Genomic DNA, 16007 nt, shown 5'->3' with positions numbered 1-16007 from the left:
TTTTAGACACAGTAATACATTTTTCCTCAGAGGGTTGGGAGCACAAAGTCAAACTCTAATTTGTTTACATGAAATTATAGCTGAATATTACAAGGTCATATAAATGAAAATGCTTTGAAACTCTTCCTCATTTTTCTGATCATGAAATTGTCAGGGAGAGGAAGAGCAGGATGGACAGTATTCATTTGATGGAGGAAGGTTTCAGTGCTGTTCCACAAGAGGTCAGACCAGTCATTACGCATTACCAGTGCAGGAATATCTGTGATTTTTTTACTGACCGTTTAATAAGCCTGTGGCCTTTTCCCTATTCTCAGAAGAGAAATATTAACACCGTAAAATTCAAATAGCTTTTTGTTTAATTTTTGCACTTAGAAAAATATTCAAATTGTTGCATTCATGAACATCAAGGAGGGGTATGTGTGTATCTGCATACAGCTGCATGTAGAACCAGTAGGAAGTCTTTTAATCTTAACTTATCTTTAGTGTTCATATCTGGAATTTAAAACCAACCTGCCTGCAGCCAAACTCCCTTAAACTGTTTAAAAAGAAAACAGTAAAATGACTCCCTAATAAATCACATTTTGTCAAGGCTACATAATGATCTTTGTTGTTGAGCCAGTTCATTCTTACTGTAACTACGGCAGGTGGGCTGGAAACAGCGCCTTTCAACCAACCAGAGTTCAGTGTCAAACAAGTGGGACTTGAATCCCATTGTGTGTGCGTGGAGAGAGCTATTATGGTCTAATACACGCAGTGCAGGATTGTAACTGGCGGTCTGCATGTGGCATTATTCTGACTGACTTCAAATGATGAGTTATCTTAAGAATTTTACAAATCAAGTACAGACTTTAAAGAGTCAGTTATTAAAGCAGACTGCAGAGAGAGACTCATGCAGCGAAGGTCAGCAGACGGTAAGTTTTACAAATTAAACATTTGTCAACTTTTTCCTGCTTTTGCATTCATATTCAAAACAGAACAGGGAAATTTGTAATATCTCATTTAAACTTATATCATGTATTTCTCTCAGATGTGGAATACAAATGTTTTTTTCTTTCAATTCTAGCAGCAATAGTATAACTGTTTTTCTGGATTGCTTTGATGCATTGCTGGGAAAAAAAGTGCAGTTTTGAGAGTAAGCGAAACAAAACCTAACATTTTTCCATTGTTTCCATTTGAAAAACAGATAATGCATGCTCCAAGAGGTTTTGTCTTCTCAAAACTCTTCATACAATTGTCAAAATCACATACCGGTGTCTAAAAACAAAATACGCCTCTGTCAAAATGGACAGCAGCTTTCTTATCCAACATCAAATCATACAGTAAGTTCAAACCTGCAGTCATTGAGTGGAGAAACACAAAACTGAAAATATAAATAAATAAATATTTAGTCTGTTTACTGCTTCATATTTGCTCCATAAATGAGCTGAAATAAAAGAAATGGATTTCTCATCATTGGGAGTATTATGAGCAGAAAAATCTTATTTAAAATCTGAATTTTAAATATTCTGCAACCCATGCTTTCACTGTGATAGCTGTGTGAATGAAAGTATGTGAACAGAACAGCTGGAAGAAGGACATCAAAACGGTTTATGCAAAAACATCAGCTAAATATGAACCGATTTTTCAATAGACAACAGAAATATTTCCCTCCACCTTCCTGTCTGCTCTTCTCTCTGCTCTTCACAGGGGTCGGGGGGGATTCCTCAGGCCAGGAAGGTGTGTTATGCTGTGGGTGAGGTCCCATATCAGATTACCACAGCAGCCATGAATGTTTCCCTGCAAATTTTTCTTCTGGATGTTGTACAGGTACGAGTCAAGTCAAGTCAAGTGGGTTTTATTGTCATTTCAACTATATACACCGTATATAGTGAAATGAAACAACATTTCACCATGGATCAAGTGGTGTCACATTTAAAATATATAAAAACGACATTATATAAAAATGACATTTAGTGCACGCACATTATAGATTATACATAAAGTGCAATAAGTACTAAAGTAGAGCATTTTAAAGGTCCCATGACATGGTGCTCTTTGGATGATTTTATATAGACCTTAGTGGTCTCCTAATACTGTATCTGAAGTCTCTTTCCCGAAATTCAGCCTTGGTGCAGAATTACAGCCACTAGAGCCAGTCCCACAATGAGCTTTCCTTAGTATGTGCCATTTCTGTGTCTATAGCTATTGAGGAAGGTGGGTGTGTGGCCTTGACCAACTGCCACTTTGCTCATTTGAAAGCCATGATGTCTCTCTCTCTCTCTCATGGGTGGGCCAAATTCTCTGGGCGGGCAAAGCAGAGAAAGGGGAGGTAACCTTGCTCCTTATGACCTCATAAGGAGGGGATTCCAGATCGGCCCATCTGAGCTTTCATTTTCTCAAAGGCTGAGCAGGATAACCAGTGCTCGGTTTACACCTATCACCATTTCTAGCCACTGGGGGACCATAGGCAGGCTGGGGGAACGCATATTAATGTTAAAAAACCACATAAAGTGAAATGTTCATGCCATGGGACCTTTAAGACAGACAAGGGACAGGACAGACAACAAAAGACAGGGCATAAGTAGACTTGTAACAGAGCACTGATTGTTATAAGTTAGGTTCAATGTGAGGTGAAGGTAGAATATATAGAATTTAGCAGCAGAAAAAAAGTGCAGGAGTGTATTTCAGTTAAGTGTGAAAAATTTGCATCATGTTTTGTTGTTCAACAGTGTGACTGCTTAAGGGAAGAAGCTCTTCAAGTTCAAGCTGTTCTCACAAACAGCGGCTTACAAAAATGATCTGTGTTTCTTACTATACCGTTCACAATAAAGTATCTCGCCGTTTCACAGATGGAGGCCTCCTCTGTCTCCATGATTCTATTTGTGAGTCGGGTATGGGATGCTGTGACCGACCCTCTGGTTGGATATCTGGTGAGCCGCAGTAACTGGACCCCCATCGGCAAACTCACCCCATGGTTGGTTGGTGGAGCAGCACGTTTATCACGTCTATCCCTGTATGGATATGATATTATTTCTATCTTACTTGTTGGTCTGGCTCAGGTTAAACTCAGGTTAAAAAACGGGCCATGGACACAATGTCAGAAACGGAAAAAGAACATAAATAAACTACTTTAACGTAGATTTTCTTTAGGGCTTTATTACGTGGTATCGGATCGGTGCATAAACTCCAGTACTTCCCGATACCGATACCAGCGTTTTAGGCAGTATCGGAGCCGATACGACCAGCTCTACTTTTAACCCTTATGTTGTCTTCCCGTCGACCTGCAACTTTTTGTTTTTTTGGGTCCAAATTTTAAACAAAAGTTGTTCGACACCTTTTCTCACTTTTCCCGACGTTTTTGTCACTTTTTTTCCAAGTTTTTGGCGTTTTGTTTTCCTTCAAAATGCTATAAAATTGAATAAAACACCCAAATTCAATGAAAGTAGTAAAACCACGTTATTTTTTTGAGAAGGTGGTTGAAAGAAACCCATATTTTCTGATATATAAGCTTTTTGAAAACGGGTCAAATTTGACCTGAGGACAACAGGAGGGTTAACTCACTACATTTATCTGACAGCTGCTGCAGTTTTTAGTTTCTTTTCAAATTTACATTACAGAAGGCTTGTAAATTACTTGACTCTTGTCCAAAGATTTCAGAAGTGAAAGAGATGCTGTTTCACCAAGGGATGATGACTTCTCAGATCATTTAATTTCAATAACTGTTTTCGAGGCCCCAACTATTTCACACAAAATTCAAAGATTAGAGAAAAGCCCAAACAATGAACACATATTTGTGAATCACAACTTTGTTTTTCATCTTTCCTCCCTCATTAATCATCTCACAACCCTTCAGATTTATAAAGTGACCCTTTGGAGGGGCCCGACCCCTAGGTTGGGAACCACTGGGCTAAACTGACTTAATGTACATAAAGTGGTTCAAACTAGCTCCACCTTGAGCAGCTACAGCAGTAAAACTCTGCCTACACATTGATGCATCAGTAACAATCTATTAGTGACAAATAGAGTATTACTTTTGATACTTTAAGTACATTTGGAATGGAGTATTTTTTCACATTGTTGTATTGGTACTCTAAGTTAAGTGAAGGTTTTGAGTATTTCTTTCAACACCGCTTTTACCCATTTCCTAATCATCTATCCACCATCTTGTGCCTTAGTGTACTTTTGCCCTGTTCGTCTTCCTCATGCCACCATGGTGACAGAATTTTTTACTGGTCTCATGTCTGTTGCTGCTGCAATTTTGCTCCAAGCTGTGTCCCCATGGCTACTGAGTTTTACACTGCTCCTGTGCTGTGTGTCATGTTTCCCCCTTTCTTCCATTGACAGTGCTACAACGTTCCTTACCTCTCGCTCAACATGTTCCTGGGGGGAGATCCCAGAGACAGAGACTCTGCCACGGCCTACAGTAAGAGTACAAATACTCACAATCACCTCAGACTCATTTAGACCAGGACTTCCCTTAAGAGTGCATTTACTTAAGTACTGTATTTGTATTTACCTTTTATGCAACTTTCTACTATTCCACTACATCCCAGAGGCAAACATTGTTCTTTTTACTCCACTACAGATTACAATTTTCATACCCTTCCCTTCCAGTACTCCCTACTTAGAATGTGATGAATTGTTGTAGATTAAACTACCCAACAATATTTAAAGTATTTATGTTAATACTTTAAGTCAGTTTTATAGATACATACTTTTACCTGGGTACGGTTTTGAATGCAAGACTTACTTGTAGTGGAGTATTTTCAGTGTGGTATTACTTCTTTTACTTAAGTAAATGATCTGACTCTGAATACTCCTTCCACTACTGCACATTCTTATCTCCTTCTCTGTCCTTATTTGGCAGGAATGAGTGTGAAGATGATGGCCATGCTGTTGGCTTCTGTAATGCAGGGTCAAGTTGTAGCCGTGTACAACACAGAAAAACAAGAGGCATGTCAACATCTGGACCAGGCTAATGAAACAACAGCTCAAAGCACATCTTCACCACAAACTGTGCCACTACAGGAAACGGTAGATATAATGTGGAAATGAAAAGTGGTCACTCTGGTTGAGATAACACTCACATTTCTTAAGCAGCCCAGCAGCATTGCTTTGGCATTGTACTCACAGAGTCCCAGGGGTATCTGGTTACCCTGTAATTTACTGTTCTTAGTCCAACATAGGCTTTTGTGTGTGTGTGTGCATGTGCGTGTGCGTGTGTGTTCTCTCAGTGTTGAGGAGGAACAGATCACATGTAATGGAGTTAGATAACCCTAAGTGTATTTGCAAAAACAAACCATTGCGGTTCATTTTAAATTAACATTAGGGGAGAGTAATAAAGGGCAATTATCTCAAGCTAAGAAATAGATTGGAATTACTCACTTTCTTGCCAAGATTTAGATAACAAGATGCCGGTCTCATATGTAAATACTTATTTTCGTAACAATCAAGTATCAAAAACTGAGGAGGACACGCTGTTGGATGCTGTCTTCTTCTCCTACTCTTTCTTCAATGCCTAACAAATCTATCTCTTTCTGCTTGAGCAGCACTGGTTGAAGCCTGAAAATATTGTAAACAAATGAATAACATAACTACTGGTTGGACTGTTCAGCTCTGTTTCAGACTGATACCGCCAGTTCAGGCTGGTCCTCATCCTCAACACGTGTCTTTTTAAGTCGCGGAAAATACTTTTCAATACTCATCTGGATTGAAGCAGCAAACATTCAGTGTAAGAGTAAAAAATGTTAATTATTATAAATTATTTATAATACGTTTATGTGATTCACAGCTGCTACATAGTGTTTTGACAACCCAACTGCATTTTACCGCAAACTTGCAACTAGTTAACTTTTCTAAAGCAGGCGCAATTACTTGTTTGCTAAGAGTCGGGTCGGGACTCCAGCATTACACTGACAACATTGTATTCAGAATATAAAATATTTTTATAGCACTTTTTAATGTGTGATTGTGTAAAAATATTCACAAGATACCAATCTTTCGTGAACTTGTGAATTTCACCAGCCTTCTTCTCCATAGACAGTGTTTTCATGGAGACACAGGCTGAGTGCATGGGCGGATGATCGAGGGGTTGTGTATGTGAGTGTGTGAGAGAGAGAGATGTGAGTGATAGAGAGACGGAGGAGAGCAGTGAAAGGAAATGCAGCTGAACGAATGCTGCGTGTTTTAAATAGCGTTAACAAAAAATAATTGTATAACGAAACGCAATGTGCGGCGGCGGGTGTTGATTGTGCGGCGCACCGCCACAGATTAGTCTATTTGTGGGAAACACTGCGTTATGTTGTTGGTTTAATTGTAGTCTTGCATTGCCAGACCTATCTAGGTTTTGCAATGCGAGACTACACCATACATACTGTACATTCTAGGATGAGAGAAAAAAAAGCTCTGGGTTGTTTGCATTTCTTTAAACCAATTACAATCGTCTTGGGCGGCGCTAAGCTCCTGATGCAGTGGCGATGTATCTGCAAAATGGTCTAAGGAAGGAACTTGTTTTGGTGGAACATTTGCACCCCGCTAAAGACAACATCACATACAATATTAAATGAAGTTAACACAATACATTAACATGGGCTATTTAAATGAGCTGGATACATGGTTAAAAGTAATTTTCTCCTACCAGTGTATCGCCGTATGTACTTTGTCCACGGCAATTCCCACCAATCGGTTCCATAAATCCCAGTTACAGAGGAAATGCCATAAACATATTCTTTGTAAATCTTTACAATCATTCTCCAGAAGAACCAAGCAGGCCTGCCTTGATGCACAGTCCAAATTTTCTTCAAAACTTGCCATTTTCAGTGTGTAGCTTGCTAACTCCAAGTGCGTTGCTGTTTCACAAACCGAAGGGATTATGAGAACGGCAACACTAGTTGCAGACTAGTTTAATTTTTACAAAAAACAAGTACTGGTAAGTTGATTTTGTTATAGAAATCGAGTCACCTTAATGGCTCCAAATCTAAAGGCAAAGTTATCCCAAAAATATTAATAGAATACACATGTTAAGCAGGCAGGAGTGTTTACGTGTGTTTGTATGCCTCTGAGGATGTGTTTGTTGGTAGCATAATATTGTGCTTTATTTGTCTTTAACTGTTTAATGTGTCTATTTCCCCCCCCAGAAAAATGCTTTCCTGACCTCAGCTCTGGTCATGGGTGCCTTGTTTTTCCTCTGCAGCCTGGTTCTCTTCCTGGGGGTGAAGGAACAGCGGGGTGAGTCATTCAGAAGGAGCCAGTGGTCAATGCTCAAATAACGTACAGTATGAAACATATTTTTATTGTTTAACTACTGACTGTGTTCCATTACAATATGAACAAAATGAGAGCAAGCTGTGTGCATTGTGTCTATATTATTTCTGTTTTTTTCTTTCCTCTTCCTCAACATTTAATTTAGTTTTTATTTTCAGCCCCTCTCTGTTCTGCTGACAAAGTGCGGCCACCCTATCTGACCTCTCTGAAGATGCTGATATGTCACATTCCCTACCAACGACTGGTGCTTGGCTTTGTCTTAAGTGTACTTGCATTTCAGGTACAGTTTGAGCTCATTGTGGCTGTTGCATTCCTATAAACCTTAGCTCTGAAGAAGTGCAGATAGATTCATAAGCTAATAATCCTTGTATAATCATCTTTGTATGCTTTTAAAATTTGGTTTTGTGCTTTTAAAAGTCATGGATGTATTTAAGGGTTATCAAAGCATAATTAATTTTTACTTTTTTAATCTCAGATGTCCTTGGGTAATTTTGCACTTTTCTGCAGCCATGCAGCTGGGCTGGGAGCCCAGTTCCAGCACCTCCTACTGGTTTTACTGGTAAACTGCAACTCTCTACAATCACACACAATGCCTACCAAGTTATTGATAAATGCAACATTTCAATAGCCTTCTAAGGATTCTACAAAGTGAATGATTAAAAGGCAAGACACATTTTAAATTTAAAATGAAACAAATCTCAATATTTCCACAGGTGTCTGCCTCAGTAGCGGTCCCTCTGTGGCAAACGGTTCTTCTGAGAATAGGAAAAAAGGCGACAGTTTTCTTCGGACTATCAGTAAGATATAATAATACAATGATCTGAATGATAAGAGTAATTTTCCACACCTTCATTCTCATTCTTACCTGTGAGGCATGTTTATGTCTCTCTCAGCTCTTCATCCCAGCAGTGATTATAATTGCCTGTGTTCCCAGTAACCTCTCAGTCTTCATGATTATGTGCGTTCCGATGGGATTCAGCGTGGCAACCATATTCTTGCTACCCTGGTGAGTCAGCTCCCAGCGAGGACACACAGTTCTCAAACCTTTCCAAGACCGCCTGTCTGATCTAATCAGTATCAGAACTGAATGTGTTGCACATGAATCATTCACATCGCCTCTCCCCCCGACCCTAGCCAGTGATACATATTCTGGCAAGTGATCTGTTTTGTTGACTGGTCAGTTCACCTCATCTAAATTGACATGTGGCTTTGATACGAGATATGTCCGCTTGTTCTGTATTTGCTACAGGTCTATGCTCCCAGATGTGGTGGACGACTTTGCCGTGAGACATCCCTCCTGCAAAGACCTGGAGCCCCTGTTTTTCTCCTTTTATGCCTTCTGCAGTAAGCTGGCGGGAGGCCTGTCTGTTGGCATCTCAACCATGACATTACAGTGAGTCAATCCTCTGTTCACTCACTGTATGTGTTATGTGTGTGTACATCTGTCAGCCTGTCACATTTAGTTTTCTCCTCGCCTGCAGGTTTGTGGGCTACAGACCGGGTGCATGTAACCAGGGCGACGAAGTGGTGACAGCTCTGATTGTGCTGTTCTCACCAATCCCCATCGCACTTCAAATGATAGGGATGGTCTTTTTTCGCAATGTTTTCAGCTCCAGGAACAGATGACCACAGTACAGTAAGTGGCTGTTTGGGTGAATTATCCTCTCACAAATTGTTCCTGACAATGTCATCTTTAAAAAGGATTTAAAATGTTAATGGCAACAGATCAAATGATAATGTGAAAACAATGTGGCAATTTGAAAGAGATCCCTTGATCAGTTATCACCTGAATCTGCAGTTCCTCTCTGCTTTACGTAGCTTCATAGTGAGTTTCAGTTCATTATTTAGCTGCCCGGCCCACAGCTTTACTGTGTTGGTTCTCTCTCACTGCTCTCATTTTCTTTTCTAGCATTCAGCTGTTTTCAGCAAAAAAAACTATGAAACCCCACTGTACACTACCTACTCAGCACATAACTTCAGGCTGACACAGTTAGAGACTAGCTGATGAACATAGTGGAGCATTTAGGGACGAAAGAGACGGATCCCTCAGGGGTTGGTCCAGACCAAAAATAGAGCTTAAAGAAAAGAAATATCTGACTTACATTCATCAGGTGGACACAAACACGACTCTAAATCAGAAAAAAAAACACTGATGATAGGCTTACTGGCCCATAAGTAAGGTAGTCACTAAGATCTACAGATACAGTTAATCCTAAGGATTCACTGTGCCACATGTATGTTTTACATTAAAACAATAATTATAAAATCATGCCAACAATTATTAAGCTATTTTAATAGCTTAGTATTCTATGCACTAAAAAGGTATGCATAAAGGCTTTAGGCCGCCCACAAGTTATTGTAGGCCCAATTTAATATGCAACTTAGTTTTATGCAATATATGTAGTAGGGGGTGCCTGCACCGTCAAGAGTTTAAGAGGTCCTTGGCTTAAAAAACGTTGAAGACCCCTGGTCTAAATTCAGTTTCAGTTTCAATTTTATTTGTAAGGGACAATGTGCAATTTAAACATAAATGTGACCATTTGATGCATTGCACCAAAGTTAGCCTTAGGCAAATTTTCATCTGCAGTTCCACAAAAAGCACAAATACAAATACAACATTTTAAAAGTTGAAACATCACTCATTGCTTAAAAATGAAAAAAATGAAAGATAATGTTGCTCCATAATTGCTGAATGTGTAAATAAGCAACTGTTTTCCAACAAGTTGCCCATATCAACTTAAAAGGCATATGTCAGTGTTCAACTTGTTGCTGCTGTTCCCAAGTGGCCAAAACAATCCATTATTGCAGGTTTAAGTTCATAGTCATAGTTCATAGAGGTGTAGAAAACAAATAGCAGCTCCATTATTGTGAAGCTGTTTTCCAGACCTTTGAATCATTCTTTTGTTTGCACATGTTAGCATTGCTCATGTGCTACAAGTCAATAGGATATTAAAGAAATAGTAGTAATTTGGGGTAACATGCTCTTTTACTTTCTAGCTGAGAGTTAGATGAGAGGATTAATACCGCTCTCATATTTGCATGCTAACTGAAGCTGCAGCCAGCCGGCTATCTTAGCTTAGCATAAAGATCAGAAACTCTCAAGCTTTGCTCTGTCCAAAGTTTAAAAATATGCCTAAAGCAGCTGAAAACCTCTGAAATAGCCTGCAGAATAATAACAGTCTAATTAAGTAACAAGCTATTTTTGTCATTTTGCATAAGACTGTTTTGACAATTTCATGATTAATAATATAGATCTCATTTAAATTCATATATCTAAAAAAAAAACTCCTTGCAACACATCATCCTTATAATAATAACTACATATATTATCATAGCACAATTTTCAAAAACAGCACCTATAATTTATCAGAGTTTTGAATGTATGACATTATAGTATTTTCTTTTCTTTTTTCTTTTAATTCTTCATCCAGCCCAGAAGCTACATCATCCTCATCAGACCCAAGAGAAAACACGGAGCAGCCAACAGTTCTGCAGCAGTCCAATGCTGGTGCAACATCAACTTCACATTCTAACACAAAGACCAACACATTGTACAAGTCAACTTCCTCGCCATGTTGTTACAGTCGTGATAAAACATGCTCAGTCAAAGCATCTGTCCGCTCAAATGTAGCAAAGAGCCCCTCTGGAGAATCCAGCAGGCCGAAATCAGTCGTCCAGTCAAATGTAAATCCTCAGTGTCATAAACAGAGACTCAGCTCACAACAGCACTCAGGAGAAGATAAACCGGGCGGATTTTTTCCTGAGAATGATCCTGGGCCTTTCCCTCGCAGGTCACATGTGCGATCCAAAATGTCATGGGTATAGCCAGATACCTTAAAGCGATAGTTTGACAACTTGGGAGAAATGCTTTACTTTCTTGCCTAAATATGAAGCTGCAGTCCGTTAGCTAGCTGTGTCCTCCTGCTGCCAGTATTGACGCTAAGCTAAGCTAACTGCCTGCTTCCTCTAACTTCATATTCAGTGTACGGACATGACAGGGGTATCAGTCTTTTCATCTAATGCTCGATATGAAAGCAAATTATTTCCCAAAATGTTGAACTATTTCTTTAAATAGTCACATACAGTGTAATACCGGATTTAGGATCATATTTTTAACAATCAAGTGAACATGGTGAAGAAAATACTGATTTTGACTGTATTCTTGCTGTCATAAAAGGTCCTGTCAACAATTTTCATGAATACTCCCTTCAGTATTTTGAGGCTGCTTTTGTAAAATACATCACATATGTCTTGACAGTCTTCCTCTTTCAATTGTTCTGCTTGATTTTTGATTTGTTTTTTTTAACAATGTTGTCTAAAATGTTGTGTATTTTAGAGAGGAGGCTTTTGCTGTCCCTATGATTTGTGACTTTTTGGAAGTTAGCTTCTTAATTGTAAGTAGCCGAAGCTTGTAGTCAAAGTTTGGAACACATGCTTGAAAGTTGTAATTTTAACACTATGCTTGTAAATGTTCTGTTTTTAAATTCACACTCCTCTGCCCCATTTCTGCACCTGTTTGAATAAATAACTTTTGTCAGTAGGCTAGTTACTTTTTTATTAGCTGTCATCAAACATGAAGCAACACTGTTCAAAAATAGTGTCCCAAAACAATACCCAATACATACAGCAGACATGATACAGGCCTACATTAGATGCTCACACTACCTTCAGACAACATCCATGAAAACACTTTCTACATTGGATTGGATAATCATACAGGTTGTTCCTGCATCATTTATGAAAGTGCAAAAACATGGTGGAATGATTAAGCTATGTAGTTGTAGGTCATAGAAATGTGCAACAGTTACCAAGGTTGAACATCTATATATAGTCATCAATTCATTTGTTTTAGTTAGATTTTTGTTGCAATGTCACAATTTATAAAATGCTGCTTTTAGGTATAGTTTCCAAATAGGATATATATATATATATATATATATATATATATATATATTGATAATAATGGCTCGATTTTTAATTGGTGCGTTTCCCCCCTCATGTTTTTTTTTTTTTTTTATACATCCATGCCCACCCGCTCGTTCGTCAACAGGCCGCCCCTGCGTCCTGCTTCCGCTCGTGTTGTAGGGTGGTCAAGAGGAAGGAATTGAAGAGCCAACATGGGAGTAGAAATTGAGACCATAACTCCGGGCGATGGTGGGAATAATCGACCTTGTTTAACGGCGTAATACTAATATATTCACAGAGTGTACGATTCATTATTACACACGTTTTCTCTTATTTTCAGGACGGACATTTCCGAAGAAGGGGCAGCGCGTCGTGGTGCACTATGTCGGTGAGTGTGGAGGCTGGACTAGAGCCGAGGCTACTGATGGAGCTGAAATATCTGGACGCTATGTGTTTTACAGCTAACGTAAACTAACGTTAAATGCAGCCCGCCAACGCGAGCTGTTAGCTGCGTGAAAGCCCGTTGTTTGCGTAAAATGGGGGACCAAGTAGAAACAATTTGTTTCAGCTAACTAATGTTAACCGGTTGCATATTGCTGATTATGCTGGCTAGCATTGCAGCTAACGTCCAAAACCATGTTTAACAAATTTCTTTTTTGTGTCTGTTCGGTTAACCTTTGCTAAGGTGGTGCTAAAGTCGGACATTTTCTCGCTCACAAAATGATTTCAACGGACTTATTTTGTTATTATTCGTAGCATTTAGAAGGACGGAACACTAGTCGAGCTAACTGTACATCAGCTGCTGTCAGTCCCCTAACGTAAGCTAACCTGGCCCTATGATGCTAGTCGGCTAACTTTAGCGCTGGGCTCTCAATTACCGTTATGAGACTAAAGTGGGACTTATCAACAACCCGAGCTGATTATCGAGTGATAATCGCTATATATGGTTTTTATCAGGCACACTGGCAGATGGGAAAGTGTTTGATTCTTCGAGGTCCCGAGGAAAGCCGTTTAAATTCAAGATTGGACACCAGGAGGTTATTCGTGGTTGGGAAGAAGGAGTAGCCCAGGTGAGGAGCTTTTTTTTTTAACTCTCAATAGCTCACTATATATATATCTATAACATCCTATATGCTTTATCATACAGTTACTCATATACACATGGTAACTGCTGTGTGTAGGCTACTTCATGTAATGGCAACAGCAATGTAGCTATCTGTACTGCACATATTCTCTAGCTACATGAGCTTTTGCAGATTCCTTGTACAATATTTTGCACATTCAAAATCATTTGCAAAAACTGATATCTCCGTTTTTATTTAATTTTCCTAAATTATATATATATTATTATTTTTTTTTTTTTTTTTTTTTTTTTTTTATTTTTTAAAATATCCAATTCAGGTAATACCAATCAAACTGTTGTTTTGATATATAACATACATCATGATTTTTTTTAATTTATTTTTATTGTGCACTCAAGGAGGGACTATCAGTCAAACTGGTGTTGGTGTATTCCTTTTAGGAATGGCTTGTATCTGTTTTTGCAAATTAACTCTTCATGTACCTCTTCCATGTTCGCAGATGAGTGTAGGTCAGCGGGCAAACCTGATTTGCTCACCAGACTTTGCCTATGGCAGCAAAGGGCACCCAGGGATCATCCCACCAAATGCCACTCTCACCTTTGATGTGGAGCTGATCAGTCTGGAAGCCTGAAACTTGTGCACTCACTTTGTTTAATTTCACTCAAAATTTCAGGGTAAGAATTGTTTAAATAATTAGTACATATTACCAATAGTGTGCCTATACACCGTGCCTGTACATTCAGCCTTTGTACTTTTAGAGTGATGTTCACAGATTAAATGTAATGCACGTAACAAGCTTTAGTCTCCATACCCTGTAATCTCCTCTTTCCCCTCATTTTTAACCACACCTAACACACATTTTCTTTTCACTGCAGGTTGACTCCTATCTTGGGAACATGGAGGGAAAATGTTAACAGATGATTCCTGCTCTTGATCCCTGCATAGGACCTATGTGTATATCTACACAAGTTCCCTCTCCTTTCCTTTAGATACAAATTGTGTTGTGTCACTTGCTTTAAAACGTTATCCTCCATACTATACTTTAGGTTCCATGCAGTAATAAGTCATAGGCCATCCCATCCCATGTATTTTGTCATATTCTGCTATGTATTTTTATGGTGTTTTTTTTTTTTTTTTTTTTATTTGACTTAAAAATTTCAAATTGTCTACCATCACGACCAGGTTTTAGATAAGTGTCATACGTATTGAATGAATCTCATTCCTGTGGCTCTGTGGCCTTTACACTACAATTGTATTGATTGCGGGTAATGAAATGTCTTGAATAACAATAAATAGTTTGACACAATGATATTTCTATGAATTACCTTTTGTGATACTTGTTATTTGGTTAAATTAGTATGGAATACTTTGTAACCAGGGATTCATGAATTAAGCACATCATTGCCATGAACAGCCTACAGGTCTCTGCAGATGTCTATACTGCAGCATCAATTCTTAATTTATAAGAGTAAAATGACTATTGCTGAAGCATTCAAGCCTGGACATCTTTTGTCTTGTTGACTGCTTGTAACACATCTGGGGAAAAATGTTTTTTTTGCCTAAGCAAAAGGTCTTGTGGGGAAAAACAAATATTTGATTAAAATGTTTCTAAACTTTCATGGTAAGCTCCCCCACAAAGATTTGTAGGCACATCTTGGGATTTGTGATTATCTTTGTTTGAAGGAGTTGTGTGTAACAAGTTGTGGATGTTGTAAAAGGTCTGCTCCTTACTCTAAACACATTAAAAGAGTAATTTTAACACAAACCGCTATTTTCCTTTCATTTGGGTGATTGTATCTCACTGTTTACCCTTAGTATTATAATATATATACGTATATGCTGTATATATACAGTGGGGAGAACAAGTATTTGATACACTGCTGATTTTCCTACTTAAAAAGCATGTAGAGGTCTGTAATTTTTATCATAGGTACACTTCAACTGTGAGATCTAATCTAAAACAAAAATCCAGAAAATCACATTGTATGATTTTTAAATAATTAATTTTGCATTTTATTGCATGACATAAGTATTTGATCACCTACCAACCAGTAAGAATACCGGCTCTCACAGACCTGTTAGTTTTTCTTTAAGAAGCCCTCCTGTTCTCCACTCATTACCTGTATTAACTGCACCTGTTTGAACTTGTTACCTGTATAAAAGACACCTGTCCACACACTCAATCAAACAGACTCCAACCTCTCCACAATGGCCAAGACCAGAGAGCTGTGTAAGGACATCAAGGATAAAATTGTAGGCCTGCACAAGGCTGGGATGGGCTACAGGACAACAGGCAAGTAGCTTGGTGAGAAGGCAACAACTGTTGGCGCAATTATTAGAAAATGGAAGAAGTTCAAGATGACTGTCAATCTCCCTTGGTCTGGGGCTCCATGTAAGATCTCACCTCGTGGGGCATCAATGATCATAAGGAAGGTGAGGGATCAGCCCAGAACTACACGGCAGAACCTGGTCAATGACCTGAAGAGAGCTGGGACCACAGTCTCAAAGAAAACCATTAGTAACACACTACGCTGTCATGGATTAAAATCCTGCAGCGCACGCAAGGTCCCCCTGCTCAAGCCAGCGCATGTCCAGGCCCGTCTGAAGTTTGCCAAAAACCATCTGGATGATCCAGAGGAGGAATGGGAGAAGGTCATGTGGTCTGATGAGACAAAAATAGAGCTTTTTGGTCTAAACTCCACTCGCTGTGTTTGGAGGAAGAAGAAGGATGAGTACAACCCCAAGAACACCATCCCAACCGTGAAGCATGGAGGTGGA

At 38.9% G+C, this 16007-nt stretch overlaps 2 protein-coding genes across 2 annotated transcripts; both read left to right on the top strand.

The window, feature by feature from the left end:
- Nucleotides 1-170: 170 nt before the first annotated feature.
- Nucleotides 171-11711, top strand: mfsd2al2 (major facilitator superfamily domain containing 2a-like 2). Its single transcript, XM_028582085.1, has 13 exons — nt 171-221; nt 1687-1806; nt 2829-2957; nt 4324-4402; nt 4847-5013; nt 7116-7206; nt 7401-7522; nt 7718-7801; nt 7956-8039; nt 8136-8248; nt 8492-8635; nt 8724-8878; nt 10674-11711. The coding sequence occupies exons 1-12, from the start codon at nt 171-173 to the stop codon at nt 8866-8868; spliced, it is 1329 nt and encodes a 442-aa protein (XP_028437886.1). The 3' UTR covers nt 8869-8878; nt 10674-11711.
- A 567-nt stretch (nt 11712-12278) lies between these two features.
- Nucleotides 12279-14540, top strand: fkbp1aa (FKBP prolyl isomerase 1Aa). Its single transcript, XM_028582887.1, has 5 exons — nt 12279-12396; nt 12488-12535; nt 13105-13217; nt 13729-13903; nt 14105-14540. The coding sequence occupies exons 1-4, from the start codon at nt 12360-12362 to the stop codon at nt 13858-13860; spliced, it is 330 nt and encodes a 109-aa protein (XP_028438688.1). The 5' UTR covers nt 12279-12359; the 3' UTR covers nt 13861-13903; nt 14105-14540.
- Nucleotides 14541-16007: the final 1467 nt, after the last annotated feature.

This window comes from Perca flavescens, chromosome 7, assembly GCF_004354835.1.
Source record: "Perca flavescens isolate YP-PL-M2 chromosome 7, PFLA_1.0, whole genome shotgun sequence".
Classification (NCBI taxonomy): Eukaryota; Metazoa; Chordata; class Actinopteri; order Perciformes; family Percidae; genus Perca; species Perca flavescens.
The sequence above is the reverse complement of the archived record's forward strand: the minus strand, read 5'-3'. Positions and strand labels throughout refer to the sequence as shown.